Source organism: Muscardinus avellanarius (genome assembly GCF_963383645.1).
Source record: "Muscardinus avellanarius genome assembly, chromosome: 1".
NCBI lineage: Eukaryota > Metazoa > Chordata > Mammalia > Rodentia > Gliridae > Muscardinus > Muscardinus avellanarius.
In genome coordinates this window covers 53754730-53780258 of record NC_137786.1, presented here as the reverse complement: position 1 = coordinate 53780258, position 25529 = coordinate 53754730, and the positions used below count along the sequence as shown (strand labels likewise).

The window sequence follows — 25529 nt, the reverse complement described above, 5'->3', positions numbered from 1 at the left end:
CGCTAACCCTGACTGGGGGGAATTCTCATATTCTCCGGGAAACTAAAATGTTCATAAGACTCCAGTAGCTTGATTTAATTTAATAAAATTTAAAATAATATCAGATAAATCAACTTATAAATCCTAGCGGTGTTTACTTCACTTCTTGCGTGTACAGGTCGCGCTCACCACCCCCCGAATCTGTCAGTAATGGTTTGGACCATGTGTGTCGGCAATAGGACTCCCCCGAGAACCGCACCCGCAGCTCCTTGGTTCCGTCGCTCCTGCAGGCTTAGAGGGCCTTCCGGTACCGTCGCGAAGGAGCGGCGGCCCCGGTGCGAGAAGTCTTTGCCGCCGGCGGAAAACACAGGCGTTCTTGAACGCTAAGGCATCCGGAGACCGCCCTCTTACCGGCGCCATGTCAGTCCCAGGTGAAGACCCACGGCAGGGCCCTGCGTCCAAGTGAGGAAGGGAGCGGGCAGGTGCTGTCGGGTCGGGCGCTGAGCGGGCCGGGAGGAGCGCCCTTGGGGATTTATGCGGAAGCCTAAAAACTAACAGATGTGGTTGTTTAACACAAAAGTTTACAAGTGTGAAAGAAAGAAACTATCTCCCTTGCTCTTGGTCAAGCCCGGACAGCACAGGATTGTAGAGAAAGTGCGTTGTAGAAGGGAGAGAGGAGACGGTGAACTGTAGGCCCAAGGGGGCGGGCAGCCGAGAAAAACAGTTAACTTTGATAGGTCTTAAAAGTAAAATTCGAAGTGGGAACACTTGGCGCACCCCGAGTATTCAGGCGCATTGTTTGTCCTGGACGTTGCTGGAACCGAGCGCCGAGCCTGGGGCTGTACTTGTAGCCCTCCCTGTTGTTAAGTAGTCGAGCTGTGCGGAGGCCGCCGCTTGGCTGTCCTGAGCCTCGGTTTCCATATCCGTAAAAAGATGGAGCTTTGTGGAATTTTATGTGAGGTTCCTTCTGGCTCCCAGTTTCCATGTCCAGAGATTATTGACTTAAAAATGGCAAACCCTGAGGAATAAATAACTCCAGAGATGCCCCCATCGGTGACTCCCAGCTTACTTAGAAGGTCTGGTAGGGACAGGTATCTCCTCAAGTCGGCATTGCCACGATGTGTGGGAGATACTTCATAAATACACTTTTCTCCCCAACTTGGAGATTAATCGTGCACTTTAGAGAAGATTTTGAAAAGTATTGTTTCAGAGCCCTAGATCTGTTTAAAACTGTCCTCACCTGTAGAGTTTGAGCAGGGCCTTGGTTCTGTGGCAGCCTTTAGTGACCCTTACTACCTGTTATAGGAAGACTGCTTTCCTACCGTCTGCGGTTTGGGGAGGAGCCCACATGGATCTACGAAGAGCAGAAATGTACGCTCTTTATTAAGTAGTGATTAATACAGTGGTGAGCTAGATAGGCAGTATTGCTCTTCTCTCGGAACTTACAGTTTAGCGATGAAGAGAAAAATCTACAGAAAGTGGGACTAGTGTTAATGCAAGGAAAATGCGAGACCATGAGGAATACATAATAATGACTTCCAACAAGACACAGAAAGGGCCAGAACGACTTTTCAGAGGATGTGACTTTTAGGATGAGACTTATATAGGAAGGATGGAGTGCTGGAGGGGAGATTGCAGATAGAGGGACTGGATATGTAGAGAAAAAGGATGTAAGAGAAGAAAAAATGAAAGATCTTTGCTGTGGATGGCACTCAGTAAACAAATGGAAGAAAACAAAAAAATTAACTGAGAGATGATAACAGTAGCTAGTGATTACTAAGCATTTACTATGTAGCACAAATGTCAGGTACTGTATCAAACATTGCATTTTATCTCCTTTAATGTTCACAAGGACCCTGTGAAATAGGTATTGAAATTGTCACTTTATAGATGAAGAAATTGCGGGATGGAGAAATCAAGTAAGAGACAAGTCAGTCTGGCTCCTCTAGACCAAGTGAGTGAATTCATTTTGCCATGCTGCAATATAACCTACAGGATAGTTTCCAGCTCTTAAAGGACTTTGCACGTAATAACAGAGTTTGGGTCTTATCTTACAGATAGGAGGAAGCCACTTAAGGTTTTTAAGCAATTTCATGTATAGGGAAAGTTATGCATAGATTGAAGGGTAGTTTAGAGGCGCAGTCACCAGCTAGTAATTCTGGTGAGGCCTGATGATGCCTGGCTAAGCTATGTTCTCATTAAGAAAGAAGGTAGGCATCTGGGCATCATCATACACACCAGTAATGCCAGTACTTGGGAGGCTGAGACAGGAGGAATGCAACTTGGAGGACAGCCTCAGCAATGTGGTGAGAACCTGTTTCAAAACAAAACAGAAAATTTAAAAAGTGTCTGGAAGTGTAGCTTGGAGGTAAAATGCTCCTGGGTTCAATCTGATTTGAGATGAATTTTTGGTGGTAAATCTCTAGGGACTGGTATTTTATTCTGTGTGGGTAGGCAGAAAGAAAATGAGGTTTGCCTGGGTCTCATTTAGCAGTTGGGTGGGGCTAGTTGCTAATAAGACAGCGTTTCATTAGGAACTGGCTTTAGGGAGATGATTACGTTGCTTTGGAGCTTGTGTTGAGGTTAGTCTGGCTCAGAAGTAGAAATACTTAATAAACATGAAATCAATATGTTGCTTAGGAAAGAAGTGAGAACCAAAGACAATGATTTAGGTGTCATCAAGACACCAATTCTTATGGCAATAAGAATTAAGGCCACGGCAATGGATGTCTCTGGTCTGCTGGAATGTGTACAGTGTGAAGGGGAAATCTTTGACTAAAGCTGGAGAGTATCAACATTTAAGGGACGGGGGTGGGGGACGAGCCTGTGCAGGAGACTGCCTAAGCATCCTGATAGATAAGCCAAGTCAGGCCTGGTGGTCTTTCCATCATACAGTTGCCTCCCAAGCTGACATGTTGTCCCTGTTCACTTCATTATTTAAACAAGCTTTCTGAACACCTGTGTAGTATGAGCACCCTGAGGGACACAATATCATGTCTGTACCCTTAGAAAGTTTTAGTCAGAAGTTAAAAAGTGCTGCCTAACAGTACAAAAGTGATTTTTTTAAAGCCCTGCTTGAAACTCCCTTAAACTTAAACCAGTATTATAGATGTTAACCATCTTTCAATTCAAAATAATGCCTCAAAGTATAATAATAAATTGTGCTATTACACTGGATGGCAAGACATAGACAAACCATTTAAACCCAGCAAAAATTGAGATAATAGCCATGACAGGTGCTACAAAAGTACAATGCAGTACCATTAGGAAATACAGATCCAGAAAATGTTAAGATAATTTCTTGGACGATCGATTCAGACAGCGTATAAAAGGAAAATAAGACTGCATTGAAACCTTTTGAGGTGATCATCAAGGAGGACAAGTATTGTGTTCTGCTCTTTATTCTAGATATAATGGATTTCGCCAGCGTTTCTTGGGTGGTTGCTAGTAGTTATTACAAGGTATCGCTGAAAGTAATGAGGCTGCTTTCCACAAACCACACATGAAAAACAGCCTCCTCTCTTTTATGGTCACATGCTATTACTCTTTTTCCTTGGCATTGTGTGTTAGCTTAAACCATTATTTAAAACATATGAAGAAGAATTGTAGACTTTAGAAAAATCTTAGACACTTAGTGTCCACTAGAGAAATGACATTTGAACACAGGTTTCAGTGGCGTTTACTTTCTTTGGAGAGTCGCTTTTCCCATTCACAGTTGTTGAACTCAGTTGTTGAAGTCATGTCAGTGACTCCCCAGTCTCCATGAAGAGTTGGCAAGGCACAAGTGGCAATACGTTACCGGAATGGTTGACACACAAGCTGTATTTTTTCTTTCCTACAATGAAGCTTATATAGCCAAGGTAGGAATTATCAATGGCTAAGTTAACATTTTAGTCTGGGGTATCAAAATGAGTAAGATTTCTAAGCACATTGTGATCTCAATTTTTTTTAAGTATTTGATGTTACACTATATCCTATTTATTTTCATTTCTAAAGCTGTACTATAAGTGTTCTATGTTTTTTCTCTCTCTAGTTTGTGACAGTGCTGTGAAGTAATTTTCCTAAATCATATGTCTATTCTGTAATTCCTGTGAGGCTGGAAGTTGCTATTAAGCCTCTATCTGTGGATAGTATAACTCTCTTCAAGCCACATAACCTTTCTCAGGCTTCGTTTCCTTGACTATAATGATGGAGTTGACTTAGGTTTAAGTTCCCCCTCTCTGCAAGAATGAAGTATGTACTCTGAGCATTGCCAAATCAATTTTCTTTTTTCTTTTCCTTCCACCACTCTTCTCATGCATTCTACAGTGTTAAAAAACTCTGACTTGGCCAACTCTTCTCCAACCTCTTGTATGTTTTTCTACCTATGTGCCTTTGTTACTGTTTTCCCTCCTTACCCATGCCTATCTTTCCTAGTCTTTCAGCTGAGGGTTTTGCCTGTCACTTCTTGGTGCCTGATTAAAGTAACCATGTGTCTTTTCTGACACCTGCCACTTCTGTTATACATATGTAACATCTATGGGTGCATTAGCCTGGATAATGCAGTGTTATGGCTTGGATCTGAATGTCCCTTAAGGTTCCTGTGTTGAAGGCTCAGTCCAGAATGCAGCAGTGTTCATCAGTAGGGCTCTTGGGAAGTGATTGGATCATGATGGCTCAGACCTCATGGGTGGATACTGTAGAGGTGGCCTACTTAATGAAGTGGGTCCTTGGGGGTGGGCCAGTAGGGACTATATCTTGAAGAGATATTTTCCCACTCATACTTCCCGCCTGCCATAGGGTCATCAGCTTTCTCTACCACACTCTTCTGACATGATGTTTGGCTTCACCTGAGGCCCAAAGCACTAGAGCCAGCTGAGTGTGGACTAGTAAATCGTTCCTCCTTTAGGTTGTTTTTCTCAGGTTTTTTGTGCCAGTGAGGAAAAGTTAATACACCTAGTGTATAAGAGTAGCTTTCTTTCATGAAGGACTTTACCTTTATTAAACTTTATGGCTTTTCTGACTTCCAGTTCAGAGTTATAGCAATAATAGATAAATAATAAATATTTAGAGTATTGATCACTAGAATTGCTACTGAGCAAAATCTAGTACTAAAGTAACAGTTTTATCTAGATAGCAGTTTTGTTTTTATTATAATGAGTTAAACTTCTTTGTGTCTCTTAAATAGGTAATGCCTATAGCTATTTCTTCACAGATTGTTTTGTGAGGCAAGTGGATAAAGAGGTTTATGCATTTTTAATGTTAACTTTCATATCAGAAAACAAGTCTTTGATTTAATCCCTTAATAGAGAGTCAAATGATTATGAAGACATTTTTTAACTGAACATTAGGACATCTGCTTTTTCAAAATATTTACATCAAGGAACTCATTTATCTCATTTTTTTATTCATAAGGAATTTTAATTTCTGCTGTTCTTTTTACTTTGCTTTCAGGACAGTATTTGGGATCTCATAAAAAGAATATATATAAATTATTAATAAAAATCAGTAGAAAAAAAGTTGAAATACTTAGAATTTTACTTCACATTTAACTTCAGCAGGACATAAACATACTATATTATATATCTATTGGCACCTATATGATATGAAATTTCACCATAGTTTGAAGTTTTAAGAGCTCAACAAGTTGATATTCTGTTTAAAGATCTCTAAATGGAATAACCAACTTGGAACTTATTACAAAACAGAAAAGGAGCATAGTCCAATCTTACTGAGTTGAATCACATTAAAAATGAAATGAATACATCCTATGACAGAGATGATTGCAATTCCTAAGTACTTAATGGGGAAAACTTAGTTTTAAGTCTAAGTGATTATAAAAATCAGTTTACATTTTATTTATTTATTTATTATGGGTTTGGGGATGAAACCCAGGGGCATTTGATCTCTGAGCTACCCCCCTGCCCTATTTTTTTTTATTCTTTATTTTGAAGCAAGGTTTCACTAAGTTGCAGAGGGCCTCACTAAGTAGCTGAGGCTGTCTGCGAACCATGATCCTGATCCTCCGGTCTCAGCCTCCCAAATGCTGGAATTACGCATGTGTGCCACCATGCCCGGCCACTGTATACTTCTAAGTCTAAGTGATTATAAAAATATTTTAAAACAGAGAAAATTTAGACAGGCATCCATCCCCAAACTACATATACATAATAATAAAAATACACTGGGTTCCACACATCACTGTTTAAGTTCCCAGTGACTAAATTGTTGCCTATGGTAGACTCCGGAAGAAAAGGAATAAGAGTAAGAGAGGAATATTGAAATCCAAATAAATTTTATACCAATGGCAACATAAGCACTGTCTGTATCTTGCTTTTTTCACTCTTTATCCTATAACGTAGAGGTCATCATGTCAGTAGGTAAAGGTCATCCTCACTCTTTTATACCACAGTTTACATGGTTAGTCCCCTACTGATAGATACTTACATTGTTTCCACTCTTCACTAGTACAAACAGTGCTGCCATGAGTAACTTTGTACATGGTCAATAGGCATTTGTTCATGTAAATTGGGGGAATAGTTCCCAGACATGGAATTGCTAGATAAAAGCAGTGTGCACATTTATAGAACTGATAGCTTATGTCAGCTTGCTTTCCACAGAGATGGTACAGTACTAATTTAGACTCCTACCAGCAATGTAAGGAAGTATGTTCCTCCAACATTCTTTTCAACCTTTTCTCTCTCTGCTATTCCGATAAGTGAAAAAGGAATCCTAGTATAGTTTTTAACATATATATCGTTATTATAAATAAGCTGCGAATCTCTCCATGTGTTGTAGTCATTTCTAGTTCCTTTCCTGTGAACTTTCTATTCATATCCTTTCCCATTTTTTTCTTCTACTGGTTATTGGTCTTTTTCTTAATGATCTTCAGGGTTTTACATGGTAGGAATAATTGCCCTTTCGCAGTCCTTTGAGTTGCAATGTGTGTGTGAAGGTGCAGGGGTATTGGGAATTGAACCTGGGGACTTTACACCTCTGAGCTACTCCTCTAGTTAGTTTGTTTATTTATTTATTTATTTATTTATTTATTTATTTATTTATTTGCTGATACTCGACTTCCTGGAAACCCATCTACCTCCAGGCTACATTCCCAGACCTATTTTTTTAATATTTTTATTTGGAAACAGGGTCTCTTAAGCCGGAGAGGCTGGCTTTGAACCTGTGTGATCCTCCTGTCTCCGCCTCCCAAGCACGGGGATCACAAGCTTTCACCACCATGCCCGGCATAGTTATTTTTATTTTAAACAGGTCTCCTTATGTTGCTGAGAGTCTTGCAAAGTTGACCTCAAACCTGTGATCCTCCTGTCTCAAGTTTCCCAAGTACTGAGATCACAAGTGGCCACCACCACATTATACCTTTTTTTAAAGTTTTCAAGTATCTTGAGTTTATTTTTGGTGGGTTTTGCCATTTAAATTTCTTCCTCCTATTTGTAAATTTACGTTTTTCTTTTTTCTTTCTTTTTTTTTTTTTTTTTTTTTTGGTGGTGGTACTGGGGTTCCTGGAAGCCCTTCTACCTCCGGGATACACTCCCACGGCATACACTCTCAGACCTATTTTTTAGCTTTTTTATGTGGAAACAGGGTCTCTTAAACCAGCGAGGCTGGCTCCGAACCAGCGCGATCCTCCTGTCTCCGCCTCCCAAGCGCAGGGATTACAAGCGTGCGCCACCACGCCCGGCAACGTTTTTCTTTAATGGTGTTTAGGTTGTAGAATATGATTGATGAAAGAAAAACTTTAAGTAGGTAGGCTGTAATACTCTACAACCTTAGCAGATGTCAAAAAGGAGTAGACAGAGAACAGCATGGGACCTTAAGGTGGGAAAATGGATGACTGCTGAGTCAGGGCGTCAGAAGAGAGCCTAGTTTAGTTTGACTTTAGTTTGACATGGATTTTGAGTACGTTTATATTAGCCAGAATTCTTGTTTCAAACAATAGAAAATTAGTGGCTTATTTAAGCCATCTTACTGACTTTAAGAAAAGCCTAGCTAATAATGCTCAGTAAAGCTGGGTGTGGTGGTGCCCACTTGTAATCCCAGTACTTGAGAGTCTGAGACAGGAGTATCTTAAGTTCGCAGCCAGCCTCAGCTACTTAGTGAGGTCCTCTGCAACTTAGTGAGACCCTGTTTCAAAATAAAGAATACAAAATAGGGCTGGGGATATAGCTCAGGGGTAGAATGCCCCTGGGTTCCATCCCCAGTACTGCAAATTAATAATAATAATAATAATAATAATAATAATAATAATAATTAATAATAACGCTCAGAAAAAAAAAACCCAAGGGAACCTTTATCTAAGATCTAGCATAGCCTAGACATCTAGACATGGTTAGGACTGCTGCTGCCAATTTCTTAGCATCCCTTGACACCAGATCTCAGAAGCAGAATGAACTGTTTCCATTTGCATTATGTTGTTTCAGATCTGGTGCATTGTATTCAAATCCTCAGGCAGAAACAGTTGATCCGTCAGTCATGAAAATTAAAGAAAGAGCTAAAATCTTTGGGTGCTGTTGTTGTTGTTTTTGTTGTTGTTTAGATGGTTGTTGGGGGGGTTAGTTTTGCTTTTGAGACAAAGTCACACTAAGTTACTCAGGTGAGCCTTGAACTTGTAATCCTCTTGCTGCATCCTAAATAGCCGATATTACATAGATGCACCACCTTGTCCAACTGGCTCTCATGTCTTAATTGAACCAAAGGCTGGTGAAGAAATAGCTGTTAGGAAGTAACTTTATGTAGAAGTCTTACTATATTTTCCTTTCATGTAGAAGTTTCATCTTTATTAAAAAAGATGACCTGCCCAGAGAAAGTTTCATATTTTGTTCATTCTAAAAACATGAAATACTTGAATGATGAGTTTTATCCGTGCCTTTTGTCATAAATGAGTTTACTTCTGATACATGCTGAGATGAGATTACTTCAGATCTGCCCATTACAACATTTTCAGTCTGTTGTAGGAATAGTAATGGTACGTTTAGCACAGTTTTGTTCAGTACTATTCAGCATCTACAGTTTCTATGGAAACAGACTTAACATTGACCCGAATTCTCTGAGCTTTTTTTTTCAACATGCAGTTATTTTCATAATGGAAGAGCCTTAAATTAGTTCAACTTTATTCCACAGTCAGTTCTGCTACAATGTAGCACATCTTTTCTTACACTATGCAGTAAAAACAATCACTGATCTATGGGGAAAATAGGATTGGGGCACATTGCTCAGTGACACATAAAAAAAGATAGGCACCTAATAAAAATAGTGGCACAGTTATGCACATGTTAATTGACTAAAAAATACATAAATATTGCAACAAATATTGAACTTCACCTTTAAAAAGCCTTGGCATTTGCAGTGGAAGTAAGCTTCAGAAAAGCTGCAGTCTGTGAATTGTTTGAAAAAGGTGGAAGAAAAGTGATGATGTGAAATTGATGAAAACTTAGTACCAGATGTGGTGCTCACGGCTCTAAGGTGAACTGAGGTCACTGCAATATACTAGTGGGTTTCTATTGGATTAGGGAAAAATTTCTTGAAGTATTTGTCAAATAATTTGAGTAAATTGGCCTTGGGTAAACTGATTTCTAGGAGTTATAATAATTGAATCAGAAACAATTTTTATTTTTTAGCTTTTTTATATGATAAAGTTTTTGTGTTTTTACTTATATATTTTCTAAAATGCTACCAATTACTTTTCAGGTTGCAACAAGGACAATGTCAGAGCAGGCTGTAAAAAATGTGGTTACCGTAAGTACACTAAAAAATAGCATTCTGTACATTGTTCTTACTGGAGACATTGCTTCTTTGGGCAGTATGATCTAAATCCTGATTTCAGGGGCCCTATTCGTAGTCCTTTAGCCCTAAGCCCTTATAGTCAATTTAGAAATTCCTGTTAGAATTAAATATTTGCTTTTTCTTTTCTTCCTTTCTGTAGATTCAGTAACAAGTAGCTGTATATCTGACTAGCAAAACTATCATGAAGTACAAGTAGTTAAATAGTAGATTTAGGAGTTTGGAGGAAGTGTGTATGTATACAGACAAACATACACACACATATATGTATATGTTATTTTATTCCTTGTCCTTCTGAATACTAAATTAAGAGGTGAAGGCATTGAAAACTATTTTTAAAGACTGTTCATGTCTATTGATTTTATTTATTCCTTTTTAATAAGGGTGATTTAATCATTAACCTTCATTACAATTGATATAATAGGATGAAAAGGTAGATGTAAGCATAGGTAACTATGCAGTACTATCTAATTTTATGCTGTAATAAGTATCATTCTTCTAGTTAAATATAACAATTCCTAAGGCTATGCTAGTAGCTATTACAATAGCATTTACTGTTTCTTAGGTGGTTTGGAGACCATGAAAATTAGCCTTGATTGTTAATTATAATTCAATTCATTCGAGAGTTATTTTTTAATAAAATAAGAGTGATTTAAGAGATTTCCATGTAAGAATATGGGATAAAAGAGCACTTAGGGCATAAACCATCAGAAGAACACAGTGAAAGCATGCCAGGAGAATTAGTCACAAGCTTCCTAGCAGAGGCTACAACTTAGTTTAGAAGAAGCTTGCTCAAGTCCTAGAATTGGAGGTATATATATATATATATATATATATATATATATATATATTATATGGATATAATATATAAACGAAAATTGAAGAATGGACTTATATGCAAGAAAGAGAAATCTTTTCTGCATTTTAATTTGTTTATATTTATTTTCTTTCAGTCATTACTAATTTACATATCCCATTTCTTTACTCAAGACTTAAGAACCTCCTATAGATAGAAATGCTGTATTTACTTCAAATTGTGGAATGGATTTCCGTCTAGATATATATCTGTTTATTCTCTTGGACTTCATTTAACCTAAGACTTCTAGGAAAGCAATTAAACTGGTTTGCTGGACATAAACTATATCCTGATCTGGCCTCCTCATTGCTATATTATTTTGGACAAAATGATATATAAATCTGCAGCAATGAGAAGCAAAGTCTACAAATAGTTTTGACAATCTTCCCAAGTTTAATTCTTTCTGCTTTATCAGTTAGATCTTTTTTTTTTTTTAGTGGTTAAGTTATTCAACAATTTCTAATTTGTCTTATGGATTTTTTTTTTTTTTTTTTTTTTTGGTGGTTCTGGGGTTTCTGGAAGCCCTTCCACCTCCGGGCTATACTCCCAGACCCATTTATTTATTTATTTATTTATTTATTTATTTATTTATTTATTTATTTATTTATTTAGGAAACAGGGTCTCTTAAGCCAGTGAGGCTGGCTCCGAACCTGTGTAATCCTCCTGTCTCCGCCTCCCAAGCGCGGGGATTACAAGCGTGCGCTACCACGCTTGGCAGGAAATTTTTAATAATGTGTTTCTTCTGTGTTAAAATTATATTTCTACAACTATTGAAGATAAAAGTCTTCTCAGTTGACATATCCTTGTGATGGAAACTATATTTTAAAGATTAACATGTCTTGTATTGGGGAACTAGAATCTTTGTATTGCTTGTATAGAGGTAAATGAAATGCAAATAAGACTATTTGAAATGGTCATAATGCCAAAAATATGGATATTCTTTAGCTGGTTACAAAAGAGTATTATCTTTCTGTTGTTATGAATGTAGTGGCTTAGATTGTACAATTGCAAGAATTTTAGTACTTGATTGAAGAATATCTTATTGTCACTGTGTTTCAGTAGTGGATATGTCACTGTTAAAAGTTTTAAGTTAATAAAAAATGTTTCAAGTTAAGGATTAATATATTACTAAATAACATTGATATCTTTTTCATGACAGAATTTCCTTTGCAAATTCCATTTAAAATTTATAGACAAGGATTATGACTATGATGAGGTTATATATATATATATATATATATATATATATATATAATATATTTATTTATTTTTTTTTTTTTTTTTGGTGGTGGTACTGGGGGTGGAACCCAGAGGCTTTCTACCTCCGGGCTATACTCCCAGACCTTTTTTATATTTTATTTGGAAACAGGGTCTCACTAAGTTGCTGAAAGCCTCATTAAGTACCTGAGGCTGGCTTCGAACCCGTGCGATCCTCCTGTCTCAGCCTCCCAAGCGCGGGGATTACAAGCGTGTGCCACCATGCCCGGCTATATTAGAATATTTTGAAGTTGGCAACTTACAAATACTTAAAAAGTATTATGACACTAGGCCTTTTCCCATAGAGGAAATATGTCAAATAATTGTTATTATTGTCGGGAAATAAAATTTTTAAAACCTCAGTAAAGTAGACTCAGTCATGGGCATTTGGTCACAGCAGCAAGAAATAAAAGTAGATACGTAAGTACCTTTAAGATGTTATTTAACTCCGAATGCTAGCTGTTGATGCAGAGTCCTCACTTTTTTCTTTACATATGGGTGTGCTTATTAGTGTTAACATAGTGTTTTGTGGGCAACCCACATACATCTCAAATACATTTTCTACTTTTTATAGTTTATTTCTTCAAAGACGGAGAAATTAAGATACTCATGACAAAATCTGAGTGCAGAATTCTTTTGTCATTAATTCTCAACTAGAAATGGTACTGCCTATCTTGAACTCTGTGGAGGTAGCTTTTAGTTGATAGCCGTGGGAAGCACTATGACAGTATGTAAGGCTCTGGGATTGTAAACATCCTTCAGTGTATCAACGTATTGTCCTGGACCATGGAGAATTTTCTGGCCCACAGTGCCAATATCACCCTCCTTAAGAGATAGGTACCTTTGCCCATTGTTTTAGAAATTTGCCCTATCATTTATAGTCTTCTTGCCAATACCTAATTTACAATTATTTTTAAACTCATTCATTTAAATCAAGTCTTTCCAAAAGTACAGTCTCTGTTTCATAGAAACAACCAGTCTCTTATCTACATTCATATTTTATTGATCTGAATGATATATAATTAAACAAATTTTATAGCACTTACTAACAGACTCTTGGTGAGCGGAGTGAAATGTTACCTGGTGGAATAAAATATTTAGGGCTGTGCTAAGGGAAAAGTGAGTGGGAAGGTCTTGTGCCAGAGGAAGCAGTGTGCAGCAGCACATGAACCAAAGAAGCAGACATATTTAAAACTGAGGGAGTTGTCAAGCGAGAGTTGTAAGAAATAGGTGAAAAACATTCCACTGGACTTGGCAGGTAGGATGCTTACTAACATTAATAAGATCTGTTTAATTGGAGTTGTGGGTCATGAACAAACTGTCCATTCAGGCCTTTAAAAGGGAGGATAAAGAAGTGGAGAGAGCCAAGGTAGTCTCCATTTTCAAGAAATTTCTATGGGATAGGTAGGAAACAAGAATAATGATATATTTTAGTTAATTTAGTTAGTTTAAAATATTGTACTTTTAGAAAAAGGAAAATACAGTAATTAAATACTCTAAACTTCATAAGAAGTACCTCTGAGAATGAGTACTGAATTAGTAGTTCTTAAGAAGAAAAGAAAAATTTCTTTTTCAGTATTTTGTTTGGTGTGGGGGTGGGGCAAGTATAGGGAAAATAACCAAATGCCAATCAATTAAATAAAAATTAAAACTTCTTATATTATTGGAATTGGAATTTATTCCTTACCATGAACAGCAGAACAAGAACAAAGATGTACAGGGCATAGTTTATCTTTTTTTTTTTTTTAATTTAGCTGGTCACCTGACTTTTGAGTGCCGCAATTTTCTGCGAGTAGACCCCAAAAGGGACATCGTCTTGGATGTCAGCAGTACCAGCAGTGAAGATAGTGATGAAGAGAATGAAGAACTGAATAAATTGCAGGCATTACAGGAAAAAAGTAAGCAAGTCTTTAAAGATATTCCACATGTTCTAGTGTTATGTCATAATTATATGTCACATTTATCAGTAAGTTTTCTTTTTTATATAAAAGCTACTGGACTGCTAAAAATAAATAAATAAAATAAATATTAACAATGGAAATAATTTGCCTAAGCTCAGAATGAAAAAGAGTAAGAAGGCAAGTGTGTTTCTGATTCCATAGCCCATGATTTTCTTTTTGTTGTTTTGATGTTATCCCCCTTCCATTACTCTAGGATGTGTGACATGGTACATGGAATCTGAGGAAGACTGTTTCTAGCCCTGTTTGACCATTTTTTAGCCTCTGACTTGCAGCACATCACTTAACCACTATAAACCTCAGTTTCCTGTGTGATGGATGAGACAAAGGATTGAATAGTCAAATCATACAATGACCACATATCATAGCCAGTATTAATCTTAACTAATAATTTCAAGTGTGCCGATAATCAGGAGATATAGACAAAGCAGCAAGAGTTCTGGAAGTACAAGTACCTCTTCCCAGATATTTTCTTTCTACTTAAGGACCTACTCTAGTCAAGATTAATATAGGAAGTTTCAACGTTGCTTAAAGAAACAAAAAATGTCATTTTGCTCATGAAATGTCTCTATTTTATACTCTATCTTATATATAAAGTGACATTCTTGCTATGAAGTTTTTAGGGATAAAATATGATGCTATAAGTGTAAAGTAAACACTTGTAAGCTACAAAATTTTATGGTAACTATCACACAGGGGAAAAATACAACTCACTTGAATATAATCTTAGGTATAAGATAAGAGTGTTATAAAGGTTAAACTCATTGTATTTTAGATTGTCAGATAACATTAAAGAGTGAACTTTAACTTAAAACAAAAAACCTAGACCTCAAATTCCCAAATTTATCAAAAATACATGTTTTGTCTAGACTGAACTAAAAAAAATTGTAAACTAGTAAGGTATGAGATGAGATGAGACGAGAGGACTACCTTCTACATGGAGGCAAATTGCTAGTTAATATTAAATAATGCTAAAAAATTAGAATGAGAAAAAAAAACATCAAATTTCCTAGGTCACCTGACTTTGTAAATAGTAAAATCTTTTCACATTGACTCTACTAATGCTGTGATGTCAACTTGTCTTCAGACATTTGCTAATATCACTTAGAATTACACAGGCAAGTTTCTTCAGGAAGTTCAAAACAGTATAAAACTTAAGCTTCCTGGAACACTCTAGAAATGAAAAAGTAGTTAAGGAAATAATTTCCTCTTCCGTTTAGGGAAGGTGATATTTTATTGAAAACTACCTGTGACAAAATTCCAAATTAGGTATTTGTATATTGTGTTCTTTCTTTTTCCTGTTACATTCAAGTGAATATCTTTAAATGGTGGTTTTAAGTTTCATAAAGATATGACTTAGTGAATCCAGAGGATAACTGGATTAAAGCCTTTTTTTTAGCTCAAAGTATACTTTGTATTAAACAAGATATTGCTAAGTGACTGATAGAAGAACACTGAAGAAATAGGGAATTTAGACTAATGAGTATAGATTTAGAACTGCGTAGGCAATGATTTGAAAAGCAACTGGTTTAGCTACAAACCTAATGGCAGGTATACAAAGACCCTCCTGGTGCTGCTAGGATGCATCTTCCAGATTACCCCAAAGCTGTCTTTGTAAGCACTGACTCATAACTTTTGACTCCTCTGTATGTTGCATGATAAATCACTGTGCTGATCACTGCAGTTAAGTGCTAAAGTACATTAGGACTTTCTTACCTTCCATTTTGTACGCAGAAGACTGGTATTTTTCAGGATCCTACAAACAGCTTAAAAACTTAATGCAAAAAAAAAAAATCCCAATCAGAAAATTGACATATGACTACAACACACCAATAAAAAAAAGAAAATTGCCAATTGAACTAAATAGACATTTCTCTAAAGAAGAAATACAAATGGCAATGTTCAATATCACTTAGCAATCAGAGAAATGCTAATCAAAACTACACTGAGATTCTCTCTAACCACAATTAGAATGGCAATCATCAAGAATACAAACAAGCAGAGTTTGTTGGTACACACTTGTAATCCCAGCATTTGGGAGGCTGAGACAGGACAAACACATTCATGAATGGCCTTAGCTATTTATGCCCTTTGCAACTCAGTGAGACCCTGTTTCAAAATGAAGAATAAAAAATAGGGCTGGGGGTACGGCTGAGACATAGAATGCCCCTGGGTTCCATCTCCAGTACTGCAACAATAACAACAAAAACAAAAAAATACAAACAATAATAAATGTTCACGAAGATGTGGGGAATAGGAACCCTTATACACTGTTGGTGGAACTGCAAGTAAATATAGCCACTATGGAGATAAGTGTGGAAGTTTCTCAGAAGACTGGGAATGGAACTAACATATGACCCAGCTATACACTCCTAGGTATCTTTCCAAAAAAAATTGAAGTCATAATATTACAACAACACATGCATATCCATGTTTATAGCAGCACAATTTGCAATAGCCAATTATGGAATCAGCCTAGGTCGTATATACATACAGTGGAATTTTAGTAGCCATAAAGAACAGTTCATTTGCAGGAAAATGGATGGAACTAGAGAATGGTATGCTAAGTGGAGTTAGCCAGTCTCAGAAAGCAAGTAGTTGTGTTTCTCCTATATGTGGAACTAGAGAGAAGTTGAGTAACAAGAGAGACCTCAGATGAAGAGTTAGGGACACCAGTGGATTGTTGGAGGAGGTTTGGGGAGGATTTTTAATGAGAGAAATAGGAAATGTACATCTCCTCTTCTCAGAAGCAGAAATCCAGGCGAATTTTGACAGTGAAAAGACGAATTTGTAAAGAGGGTTTTTTAACACATGGTGCTGGAGTAACTTTACTCGAGTAAAATTGAATTCGTACTCTGTACCATGTATAAAAATGAATCATGAACTAAATTTAGTGTCTAAATGTCTAGAGAAAAGAAAAACAAGGAAAAGTTATTGTGACCTTGGGTTAAGCAAACATTTATAAGATATGAAACCAAAAGCACATTTCATAAAAGGAAGAAATGATAAATTGAACTTTATTAAATCAAGCACTTCTACTACTGAAAAATGAAAATGTAAGCCATAGTCTGGGAGAAAATATTTGACAAAATATTTTTTATATAGTACTTGCATCTAGATCTTGTAAAGGATTCTCAGAATTTAGCAATAAGTCAAATCAAAAATTGTTAGAAGATAAAGATTATATATAAATGACAAGCACAAGAAAAGATGTTCAACATCATTTTTGGTTAAGGAAATAGAAATTATAACTACAATCAGATACCACTGTGCACCTACTAGAATACCTAAATTTTAAAAAGTTAAACATATCATTTGCAAGAATGCTGAGCAACTAGAACTCTCATAACCACTACTGGAAATGTAAAATGATAAAACCACTTTTTAAGATAGTGGGTTTCCTCAAAAGTTAAACATGTACCTACCATACCTAGTCATTCTACTCCTAGGTATTTTCCCATGAGAAATGAAAGCATGTATCACTTCAAAAACCATATAAATGTTCACAGCAGCTTCCCATAAACTAGAAACAACCTAGATGGTTCTAACAGGTTCATGCATTAACAGATTATGGTATATTCATACAACAGTTTTGCAGTGACGGAGACAATTCAGTGGTTGCCTGAGGCAGAAGGAGTAGAAGAAAGGGATTATAATGTGGTACAAAAATCTAGGGAGTAAAGGTTATGTTTGTCTTGATTATGGTTGATGTTTCTTGGGCCTTGTCAAATTGTATACTTTAAATATACACAGTTTATTATATGCCTATTATACCTCAATAAAGCCGAAGTAATAACATGCTCAAAAAGTAGTAATAATGCTTGCCATTGATTGAGCACTTACCATATGTCAAAACCATATTTTGCACCTTGATTTCTTTTACCTTCTCTGTAGCTCGATGAAGTTAATATGTTCTGTTCACTTTTTAGGTTGAAACTTGTCCAAGTTGACACAGCTAGTAAGTCAGGAGGTGACATGAAAATGTCAGGGTGCTTTACCTGCAGAGCTGCTGTGCCGTGCTGCCTCTCATGCTTATTCACACCTGTTTTCCATGGTGAATACACAAAGAGTTTTTTTTTTTTTTTTTTTGTACTAGGATTCCTGGAAATTCTTCACTCCCAGACCTATTTTTTTATATTTTTATTTGGAAACAGGGTCTCTTAAGCCAGCAAGCCTGGCTTTGAACCAGCATAATCCTCCTGTCTCTGCCTCCCAAGCACGGGGATTGCAAGCATGTGCCACTATGCCCAGCTCACCAAGAGTTTTTAAGCAAATGAGCAGTATTTTCTCAATGTGTATGAGTACCTCTAGTAACAACACTTAGAATTAGGAAATAAAAGCTAATTTGAGAGAAAAAGGGAAACAGAGGCTGAAAAGAAAGCCCACACTCCATCTGGTGTTCATGCATGTGGATGTGGCCTTACTCTTAAACCCTCAGATACCTAATACTGTGTGTTTCTGATAAAGGTCACCTGAGCTGATAAAAATGTTTGATCGTTCCAAAATATTGCATGTAATTTAGATAGATGAGCTTCACCCTCCCCCAGCTTAAAATAACACAGAATCTTTCAGTAATCCATCATTGCACTGTTTTATTTCTCTTATAATGAAGAGAGGGTTTTCCCATGCAACTAGCATTAATCAGTTTCCTAAACAACTGCTGGCATAATTGACAAAATCCTAGGTAACAGAAATAGAGATTAAGTAATCTATGACTCTTGTTTTTGCAGTTTCTTAATCTCCACATGTATGTTGTCATTTGATTTTCCCCATCTGTGATGCTGGGGATGGAACCCAGGACCTCATGCACACTAGGCAAGAACTACACTGAGCTACATCCCCAGCCCTGATGTGTTTGTTGTTCTTATTGTTATTGCTGTTGTTTTAATGTTTTCTTTATTTCCCTGTCCTGTCTTTTCTTCATTTTACCTTTTATCATTTTTCAACTTAATAAGCCACCTATTGACACCTTGATCTGAGAGCACTTAAGAGGTGATCAGCTCCAGGCCCAGAAAGGAAGAAGAAAGAGAACTGAGAATCCGAGTATATTAGCATAGTCCTTGCAATTTCAAGACTTTTCTTTCCTCTTAATGCATTTTATCTTTTGTTTGGTCTTTTTTGTTTTTTCCTTTTCTCAAAATCACATTTTCTCTAGCCTACAAAGAGTACTTCTCACTGGTTATTTTTAATAACTCTCACATATATCTCTATATGGTAAAGATAAAACATATCTTTGAGGCTCTCATCATTTGGCTTTACTACGTGTTTTCATTTCTGTTGTCTTCATCTAACCAACAACTAACAATAAAAAATACATACACACCAGATTAATATCCCCAGACTCATGGTAAACTGATTTTTCTCTCCTTTTTTCATAGGAATAAATGAAGAAGAGGAGAAGAAAAGAGAAAAAAGCAAAGAGAAAACTAAATTGAAAAAAAAAAGAAAAAGGTATTTGTATGTGTGTATCTGTGTGTGGTGTACTAGGGATTGAACCCAGCAATGCTCTGCCATTGGGCTATACCCCCAGCCCTATTTTATTTTTATTTTGAAACAGGGTCTTGCTAAATTGCTAAAGGTCTCACTAAATTACTGAGCCTGGCCTAAGACCTATGATCCTCCTGTCTAAGCTTCCCAAATACTGGGATTACAGGTGTGTCACTACACCCAGCTTGAAAAAGATATTTTTTAACAGTATTTTTTAAAATAGGTCTATGAGTTAAGAAAGGATTATAAGTTTTTATTTTTCATCTGTACAGTAAATTTAATATAAATGTTTTCTAATTAGATTTAGATGTTCATTTGTTTCAGTAAAATAACCAGCCTTTCATGTTAAGATTAAAAAATAAAATCAGTATTCATCCACTTTAAAAAATCTTTTTGAAACCAAGTTATAAATAAATAGCAACACCCCTTTTTCTTTTTTAAGGTATTTAAGTTTTAAAACAGGAGGTAAGCTTTTTTTTTTTTTTTTTTTTTTTTTTTTTGCGGGTTTGGAGATGGAACCAGGGGCATTCTACCTCTGAGCTACACCCCCTGCCCTATTTTTTATTCTTTATTTTGAGACAAGGTCTCACTAAGTTGCAGAGGGCCTCACTAAGTAGCTGAGGCTGTCTGCGAACCGTGATCTTACAGTCTCAGCCTCCCTAATGCTGGGATTACAAGCGTGCGCCACCACGCCCATGCGTGGCTAGGAAGTAAGCTTTTAATTGGACACATGCCTAAACTCTTCACATATATTTTATTCTTCTATAGTATTTGCATTCTCACAACATCATTACCCTTGCTAAGAAATTAATTTATTAGAAGTTCTTAAGCTGATTTTTTTTTTTTTGCGGAGGCTGGCCTCAAACCTGCACGATCCTCCTGTCTCCGCCTCCCAAGTGCAGGGATTACAAGCCTGTGCCACCACGCCCTGCTTAAGCTGAAAAATTTTTAAGGTCTTTCAGAACCCTCATTTGGCACCTGTGAATTTGTACTATTTTAACAACTCAAGGATCAGAGAAACTGATAAAGAATAGCAAGCGGTTACTTCTTCCCTGTTAGAGAGTAAAGTTTCATTTATACTGAAAAAAATATAAACATGGACATTTTTTAAAGCACTTGACCATAGTTAGGTCTAGTTTAGAACTAGTTCTCTCACAGTGTAGGTTCTGTACATCAAATATTATCACTGTGAAAATTTTTAAAGAGCATTTAATTACATATATTTTAACACCTCAAATATAATTGAAAAGGTTAGCTCACTTTCAGGTGTTGAAAGTTAAATAATAATTTGAATTTTGCAATCATCAAGAAGTCAAGCAACAATAAATGCTGGCCAGAATGTGGGGAAATAGGAAATAAACTTCTGGTGGGATTGCAAATTAGTATATCCACTATGGAGATCAGTGTGGAAATTCCTTAGAAAATGGATTCAGTCTACAATACAATCCAGCTATACTACTCCTGGGTATTTTTCCAAAAGGACTGAAATCAGAATATTATAATAATACACATGTCCATGTTTATAGCAGCATAATTCATAATCAAATTATGAAACCAACCTATGTATCCATCAGCATATGAATGGATTAGAAAAATTATAAGGAATACACGTAATAGAATTCTACTCAGCAGTAAAGAAGAACAAAATTATGTCACTTTTAGGAAAATGAATGGACCTGGAGAACATTATGTTAGGTGAGATGGTGAAATGAGCCAGTCACAAAAAGTGAAAAGTCACATGTTTTCTCCCACATGCAGAAGCTAGGGCATAATTGGGATACCAGAGTGACTTTACCTAATGGAGGAGAAACTTCAGCGGAGCAACAGAGGTGATCTAGTGGAGGAATTGGCCGGGGGGGGGGGGTGTGTGATGAAGGAATCACTTCCATTGAATGTGTGTGTGTGTATACACACACATATATGTATATATGAGAATGCCAGTGCTAGTGTCAGTATCCTGTATTGGGAAGCAGGGAGTGAGGATGGAATTGAAGGAAAGCTCACCAAGTGCTGTGTGCATGTATATCACTATCACTGTGAACTACATTATAATGTGAGACTATAATGCACCAATAAAAGCATGAAAAATAAACAAAGCAGACAAGATTTGGCAATAGAAGAGCTGAAGAGGGAGCCAGAGAATACAAAAGAAAATAAGCTTAGCAGGTGGTCAGAAGTCTAAGGCAGAGAAAAGACTATCCTACTACAGAAATGAAGGGAATTTTGGGAGTCAGAGAAATTGCTATGCAACACACAGTATAGCTTGAAGCCTGTAGTCTCATGCATTTACTTTTGCACATCTCTTATATATATCTCAGGCCTTCTGAGATCACAGAACTTTTAAGATGGCAATTTTATTTTAAATTAATTCAATTTCTGCTGGGCATGGTGACACCACCTCTAATCCCAATGCTTAGGCTGAGACAAGAGGGTCACAAGTTCAAGGTCAGCCTGAACAACTTAGCTAGACTTTGTTTCAAAATAAGTAAATAAAATGGGCCAGGGGTATGGGGGTGTAGCTCAGAAGCAAAATGCCCCTGGGTTCAATCCATAGTACCAAAAAATAATTAAATTAATTTACTTTCTGTCTTGTGACATATATTCTGGGTTTGGGTATAGGTAGAATGTTATACACCTTTATATAATATCTTTAAAGATGGCTTATTATTTTTCTTATTTTTTAATATTAGGGAAAGTTTCAATATTAAGGAAGTAATTCAATTTTTTTCTCAATTTCATGTTTGAGTGATATCAGAAAAATAAGGTATGGTGAAAAGTCATCCTTATTCATATATATACAGTATTTCTGTAAAAGTTCTTTTTGGCAGCGGGCATAGTGGCACACCCTTATAAATCCCTACACTTGGGAGGAGGGCGGAGACAGGAGAATCGCGCAGGTTCAAAGCCAGTGTTACTGGCTTAAGAGACCCTGTTTCGAAACAAAAATATAAGAGGTCTGGGAGTATAGCCCGGAGGTAGAAGGGTTTACAAGAACCCAGTACCACCAAAAAAAAAAAAAAAAAAAGTTCTTTTTGTGAAACCAATAAAAATTATTTTGTAATGTAAGTGTTCATCTGCATCTAGAGAGAGCAAGTTCATTAACTTGAAAAATCAAAAGAATTATAAAAATGCTTTTATTTTCAGCTTTTATTCACTCAGACTGAGGTTCAATTATGACCATTCTTTATATTTATGTATAATTGCATCCTTTTGTACTCTTTTAAGAGAATATGCTAACAAGTCATATACACAGCTCACTTGTATATATAATGAGGCTTGATGAGTACCACTTTGTTTCCCTTATAAGATTTTGAAGAGTACCACAGCGTGAAAAATTGAAAATCACAGAAAAACAATTTCATCCATAACTGAATTTAAAACTCATTACTAGAGTTGAGCAATATAGATATTAGTTTTGTTAGTTTCTGTGACCCAACAGCAGAAACTCTGAATTCAGCATTTTATGAAGATGTAAAGCACATTTTTAATTTTTTGTTAATACTTCTTTTTTTTACTCCAAGAAGAATTTAACACAGCTCAGATCCCATTTAAATTTACCTATCTGTCAGAAAGACAATTTTCAGTCAATATGTGTTATTTTTTACCTGTAGGTCTTATTCCAGTTCCACTGAAGAAGACTCTTCAAAACAAAAGAAGCAAAAATATCAGAAGAAAGACAAGAAAAAAGAAAAAAAGAACAAATCAAAAAAAGGGAAACATCACAAAAAGGACAAAAAGAAGAGAAAAAAGGAAAAACATTCTTCTACTCCTGACCATTCTGAATTCACCAAAAAGTAACCAAGACTTTGGCTTAAGTCATTAAATTTAAAATTCATCTAAAAATTATTTGCCCCTCCGCAGAATTTGCTATATAATTATGCTTTACAATAAATCCCAGTCTTTTTCACATAGACATTTTTCCTCTGTGAGACCATTACCTCTCCAGTCTTATGTATTGAATCAGTCTTGTTATTTGACAGCCATGTCCCAAGTATAGATATTTGTACATGCAAAACATATCATTTTTAACATTTGTGTCTCTGTGTTTGGCTAGCATTATTACTTTATAAGTCAATTGTATGGCTTTTCTATAGTCAACACAGATAATGTACTTAGTAGCTAGTGAGCAATGCTGAATCAAGTATTCCCTGCCTAGCTCTTGATACTGAAAATTCTAATAGCTTTATATACTGTGATGTAATGTATAAAGATAGTGAAATTCTTCACTGTTGTTTTTAAATCTCTAGTATTTTTTAATATCATAGGAGACGAAGCTGCTTTACTGGTCTTGACCTTTTTAAATGAATGGTATCTACAGGAAGATGGTAATGAAAAATATTTACAAGAGTTTCATTGTTTTATGAAATACAGAGTTTCTACTATCTGCCTTCTTTGTTTTTGTAATAGTTAAAATATTTCTTTCTTGTCCAGAGACTAGTTCAGCCTATTAGAAAGTTTGGCAGAGATGATGCCGTTGTTGGTTAGGATTTTTAGGATAGATTTCTGAGTAGTTTTGCAAATGTGCCATATTGGCATGACATGGTTATACCTCAAACAGAAATTTTATTTAGGAAGACAACTAAATCTTCATTAGAACTGATGTTTATTGTACTTAGTATGAAAATTTTAGGAAGCTTGTATCTATGAGTAAGGTAGAAAATTTTTTATAAATATTAGCATTTATATTTCTTCTGTCTGAAATGATTTATAGTTTCAAAGCAAGTTTCACATGGAACCACTGGTTTCATAAGTAACCAGTTTTAGGTGTTTTCTTCTTTTACTCCAGGGACAAATCTCAGCAGCAGTGACAGAAATTTAGAACTAAGAATTTTATCCTAAACTTGTTAAAATTTAAAAGCCAGGGGAGTTGCATCATGAAAGCCTTCATGAACAATGGAAGTTTTATATGAGTAAACATTTTCAAACATATATTAATAGGTATAAATATTTCCTACATTTTTAATTTTATAACAATCAGTGATACTTAATTTACTTAATATCCCATATGCCCAATAAGTTAAATACTTACTATGTTGTAGTAGCATCTAAAAATCAACCTATTATCTTGGCACAGCACCAAAGATTGCAAGTACCTCATTACGGTGCACTTAAAATTTTCATATTAATAACCTGCAGACCTGGCTGCAGGTGAATTTGTGATGGTGAAATCAGGTAAGTACACTTCAAAATCAGGAAAGGTTTCCTGATTCCTCCTTCATCCAGCATCCTACCTGGCTAGCATGCCTTCATTAAGACTCAGCAGCCTCCTAACTCCTTTTAACACATGCTTGCCCATTCTCAAATTCTAGGGAAGCCCCACTGGCACCCCTCTCCTAACACTGCCACCATGGAAGCCCTCACACTTCTAGCTTTTTCATAACCTAATTCACTCATTGGGCCCTCTCAAAAAGAAATGATTTTGTTCAAGCATTGAGTCAGTTGTTAGGAGAAAAACATAGAACTGTTAGATTTTTAAGGGTTTGTTTTGCCTTTGCTACTAATTAATTATATGAAAATATAGTTCATTGGTGGTTGGGACTAATGAATAAGTTACACAAACACAGCTTTTTAAAAAATGATTAGCACATGCTACATATGAAAGGATGGCCTCATCTCCCTGAGTATATAACATGATTAGCAATGATAGTAATCATAGTAGAACAGTTATTTGTTAAGTTTTACTTCTGTGCATTGTAAAGATTATAAATTGGCTCATTACGTTTGTTTTCTAAATGATGTCACAGTTAATGATTCAGAAGAGTTATGTAAAAGTCAACCTTTGTATTCTAATATAGAAAATGAAAGATTTTAATGGCTCAGTAGTTTTTCTCCCAGAAATAATCTTAGAATTTTCTTAAGTAAATTTCCTGTAATATTGGCTTAGTTTATAAAATATCTGATTTGAATAAAAGTCATTTATTTTTACTAAAGCGATTTCTTCTAAGATGATCTTATTGTTCTAGGATTGGATACAAATCTCAGTGTACATTTTAAAAGAATACACATGAGATTTTCTACCAGGCAGTATGTAGCAAAAGGAAAATAAATTTAATAGTAACAATGTCAAAAGTCCTGGCCATTCTCGCTAACTACATAACCCTCAACAAACTTATTTAGCTTCTCTGGGCCTTAGTGTCTTTTCCATATAAAATATTGTCCTCTATTATCTCTTAAGATCACTTCTGGTCTTTAATCTACATAATTATTGATATTT

The 25529-nt window shown here is 35.9% G+C and overlaps 1 protein-coding gene across 1 annotated transcript; it reads left to right on the top strand.

Moving 5' to 3' along the window:
* The first annotated feature begins 296 nt into the window (after positions 1-296).
* On the top strand, positions 297-23215 carry SREK1IP1 (SREK1 interacting protein 1). The gene is made up of 5 exons (XM_080717090.1): positions 297-410; positions 9664-9711; positions 13625-13768; positions 19207-19279; positions 22927-23215. Exons 1-5 carry the CDS (start codon positions 398-400, stop codon positions 23111-23113), a joined length of 465 nt encoding a protein of 154 aa, XP_080573216.1. The 5' UTR covers positions 297-397; the 3' UTR covers positions 23114-23215.
* The last annotated feature ends 2314 nt before the right edge of the window (positions 23216-25529 follow it).

Coding starts and splice junctions, on each gene's coding strand:
- SREK1IP1 (XM_080717090.1), top strand. Junction 9,712..13,624: donor CTGTAAAAAATGTGGTTACC/GTAAGTACACTA, acceptor TTTTTAATTTAG/CTGGTCACCTGACTTTTGAG. Junction 13,769..19,206: donor GCAGGCATTACAGGAAAAAA/GTAAGCAAGTCT, acceptor CTTTTTTCATAG/GAATAAATGAAGAAGAGGAG.